The sequence below is a fragment of the Atta cephalotes genome, assembly GCF_000143395.1.
Source record: "Atta cephalotes unplaced genomic scaffold scaffold00019, whole genome shotgun sequence".
Classification (NCBI taxonomy): domain Eukaryota; kingdom Metazoa; phylum Arthropoda; class Insecta; order Hymenoptera; family Formicidae; genus Atta; species Atta cephalotes.
This window is the reverse complement of record NW_012130083.1, coordinates 766,694-770,764: the sequence shown is the minus strand read 5'-3', so window position 1 is coordinate 770,764 and position 4,071 is coordinate 766,694. Positions and strand designations below refer to the sequence as shown.

The following is a 4,071-nucleotide window of genomic DNA, read 5'->3' as shown; positions in this document are numbered from 1 at the left end:
ATACATATATATATATATATATATATATATATATATATATGTATACATATAATATTGTAAGTTATATATTATTACTGCTGTTATTACAAAATTATCATTATTAATCTTACGTCAATTGTTTTTTCAAAGTGCTCTTTACTGTCAACATTGGAGAGAACACCGCCTATCTTGAAGAATCTTGGATTGTTATGATTTGCCCTGACGAAGATGAGTCCTAACCATGAAGCATTGTGCAAGATAATGAAGATGAGTGACAGCACAGTCTTCATACGTTTCGCCATCGTGTAGCTATCTATTCTTAAATAAATCTTTACGTTAAATCAATAAATTATCAATTTTTGACAATTGATATTGAGATTTCAGTCACGAACTAAATAAAGTGAAATAATTTATATATACATATTTTTTAACTTAATATCTGAATATTCTTAATGTGTTAAAATTTGTATTAAATTTTTTTTTAAATTAAGATTATTGTTATAATAAACAATACATAATGCAATCAATAATTAAACGAAATGTAATTAATTAGTAAAGTGTATGAATAGTTTTATTTTTTTTATATATATTTTTAATTTAATAAAAAAAAAATATTAAAAAATTAATATTAAGTGTTTAATATTTTAATACATACCTAAATTATATAAAATATTTAAGAATTTTTATTCTTTCACTATCGTAAATTGTAATATTATTTATTATAATTTTATAATTTTAGATATTTTCAATAACAGATGTCAGATTCCGTTATATGAAAAGTAAACTTATACAGAAAGATTATTTTTGCAAAAGTATAATATTGTTTTCGTTGGACCTTATTATTGCTAAATATTAAAAGAGTAACTGGGTCATTGAATTTGTATCCTTTCCTATAGTAAACAGCCTCCGCCCATTTTCATGATGAAAGTTCTTCGTATTTTCGCAACGTCAAACAAAACATTGTTTTCTCTACGTGTTTTATTCGTCTTCAATACATACTTATATGTTTGTTATAAGATTGTTATTAGTATTTTATAATTAATATAATTTAACTTATATATTTATTTGGAGCATTATACAAACATATATTTAAAAATAATAATAATTGCTGTTGTTATCGAAAGTCTTATTGGGTTTTAATCGTGTGTGATTCACGCATTTTAAAAGGAAATTCAAGCAGCTTACTCACGTATGATTTCTGATGCTTTATTATATGCACCTTATCTTAGATATCTTGTCCGATTCTCTGGAGCGAGACGGATCTCCAAGGATCCACTCGGAACCTACTACTATTTATTACATGTCAAAATCAGTCCACGCCCGAGGGAAGCGCACTTTGGAACAGCCCAAGCGCTAATGCTGAACCTCGAGATAGAGCGCGAGCGCAAGGGATGTAGAGAGTTGGGAGATTTGTCATTGATCCAGTCGGATGCTGCGCGTAGAAGTTACCCCCCTCCATGAGGTTCGATCAAGAAATCGCCAAATTCAAATAATGCTAATCAAAACAGTCGCTACGCCTATCTGTTTCTATATTTAATATCAGTACGGTTGCTTTCATTGTTATTATTTTCTTAAAAGTTACTTAATGTATAAAGTTTATCTATAAACAATTTTGATATTATATTAGTGGGAGATTAAATTAATGAGAACAAATAGATCTTTTTTCGACAAAGTTATTAAACAATACTGAATGATATTAGATTAAATAATAGTATACAATTAATGATATGCCATAATCGTTATTTAAAATCTTATTTACTTGATTTTAAAGATTCTTAATATTGCTTATTTACTTGTATAATTAAATTATATATTAAATTATATATTTGGATGCAGCATTTCGCGAAATGATTATCTCTGCGCAAATTTCTTCCACAATTGCTGTTACCAGATAATTACGACAATCGAGGGCGAACAATGCACGCAAGATGACGTAATGACAAGAGAAGGCCGACATCTAAGAGATAATTAGCTTAAACCGCAATGCAAAGCGGTTTCTAATGAGATTTTGGACGCAACATTTTGTGAGCGATTAGTAACTTACTTTAAGTCGAAGAAATTTCCAGGCTTGCGTTGAAATAGTAAATGATATGTTTGACGTAATATGTAAATTTTATCAATTGCAGTTGAGTTGACAATCGCGATTTTCGACTTTACAAAGTACTTATATCTCTATATGAATAAATATGAAATCTATTTATTATATTTCTATAAAAAGTAAGTTATTTATTCGACTACATCACGTTGTGTTTTAAAATACTTTTGCTAATTAAAACATAAGTATTTTTTTCCAAACAATGATCGAATTATTTATTTTATTTAATACAAGATCTAAAGAATATACTAACTATACCTTTTTTTATTATAAAATTTTGAATTTCTGGAAATATATATAAATATATGTATTCTAGACGTATGAAATATGAATGTAAAATCAATTTCAATAATCTAAGCAATTTCAATTTTCTCAAATTTCATTCAGACATCAAAATGTAAAAACTAAATAAAACAAAAATTTGGAGCATGACAATTAGATTTTTTTCCCTTATTAGAAAATTTCTCATTTTTTTACAATGTATATCGAGCATAGTCTAAATTATTTTATTTCAATATATTGAAATAAATTTTATTTTTCCAGAACAATTAAATTTTATTCAATATTTCGACTGTCAACGTTTTTTATACAAAGTATAGCTTTGTATAAAAGCTTCAAATGTGTAGCTACTCGTCAATCTCTCTTTCATCAAAAAACTTCGTATAGTTCCATATTCATGTAACCCAGTTTCGCCCGTTCAAAAATGATGACTTGTCTGGCGATGATCACAATCGTGGTTTTTCTCCTGTCAGTTTGTTTGCACGTGGGTCGTGGGTGATTTCCGTGAAGATGCCTTTGCGCGTCAGCGTCACCGACGTATCGATCCCACTGTAAATTTCCAGTTAGTTGCAACCCTCCACCAGTCTGCGTGCGCACCCCACTCGTGTTCACTGAAAGAGTCTCAGTAAGTCTCAGTCTACATTACAAAGTCGGGAGAAGTGCTTTGGCAGCTAGACAAGAAAACGCTGATCATCGATCGTTGACATTTCTATACCTCGAGTTCAAGTAGTTTGTCTTCGAAAATTAAATCAAGAGACACCGAAGCCCTCCTCACCGAGGAGCTTTCGGTATAATCAAAAGGAAGGAAAGGCACAAGGGTTGTATGATCATAACAGCGTCCCTCTACAGGTAGATATCGTGTCCAAATAGAGGCAGAGAGTTATCCGTTCTCCAGTCATTGGAGAAGCAGGCGAGGGCGAACACCAGGCGGTGACAAAGCGCGAAGTAAGAGCTCGAGGAGCTGCTGGACGAAAGACCAGAGAGACCGATCGACTAAATCACGGGCGACCAACCAAGCAATATAATCCAATGTATTACGGTCCCCCCGGTTCCGCCGAGGAAGCCGCCGAGGAAACATGTCGCTACCACGGGAATGGAGCTTTCAGGACGCATGTCGGGCGTCGAGCCTGTTGGCCGACGTCGACGTCAGCGTCCCTACGACAGCGTCCCAGGAGATGGCCGTCACCGGCAACAATCTCATCGACGAGAATATGAATGATCAGCCGGCGACTCAGCTGGGCTCACTGTTCTCCATCCATTCGGCGCCGGTGTACGATCTGAGTGGCGTCGCCAGCGGGGTGCCGTCACCGAAGCGGCCGGCATCCTTGGCGGTGCAGGCGACAGCGACGTCAACGCCAATCGTACCGCCGCATCTGCAGAGCCCTGAAGGCACTGTCGTCGAAGACGAGGACAACGACAACCTGCTGACGATATCCAGCCTCACTGCCCGGCCGCTCATCGCCAAATCTAGGGAGCTCAGGTCGGTGTTGGAGTGAATATTGTCGGGGGTGTGTTATCCAGGTATCGGCTGGTATCGGCAAACGAACGCCGATTATGTACATGCTTGCTTATGCGATAAATTTATACGCGTTTGATCCTTTTTTTTGTTCAGCGCCCTGTTTATCGCAGTATTGAGCTGTTGCATGCGAAACGTATCGTTTCCATTAACGATTTTCTCATGATTTTTTAGGAAATAAAAACATAATAAATCTTATTGA

General features: G+C 34.6%; 2 protein-coding genes across 2 annotated transcripts in view; one reads left to right on the top strand and one right to left on the bottom strand.

Annotated features, from left to right (window-relative positions):
* Nucleotides 1–281, bottom strand: part of LOC105618959 (glutamate [NMDA] receptor subunit 1) — a 9,341-nt gene extending 9,060 nt beyond the window's left edge. Inside the window, exon 1 of the mRNA XM_012200490.1 lies at nt 111–281. Within this exon, the coding sequence (XP_012055880.1) occupies nt 111–281 (171 nt within the window). The remainder of the gene's footprint in view (nt 1–110) is intronic.
* Nucleotides 282–3,429: 3,148 nt separating this feature from the next.
* The window catches only part of LOC105618958 (monocarboxylate transporter 12), a 7,292-nt gene continuing 6,650 nt past the window's right edge, over nt 3,430–4,071 (top strand). Inside the window, exon 1 of the mRNA XM_012200489.1 lies at nt 3,430–3,833. Coding sequence (XP_012055879.1) covers nt 3,430–3,833 — 404 coding nt within the window. The remainder of the gene's footprint in view (nt 3,834–4,071) is intronic.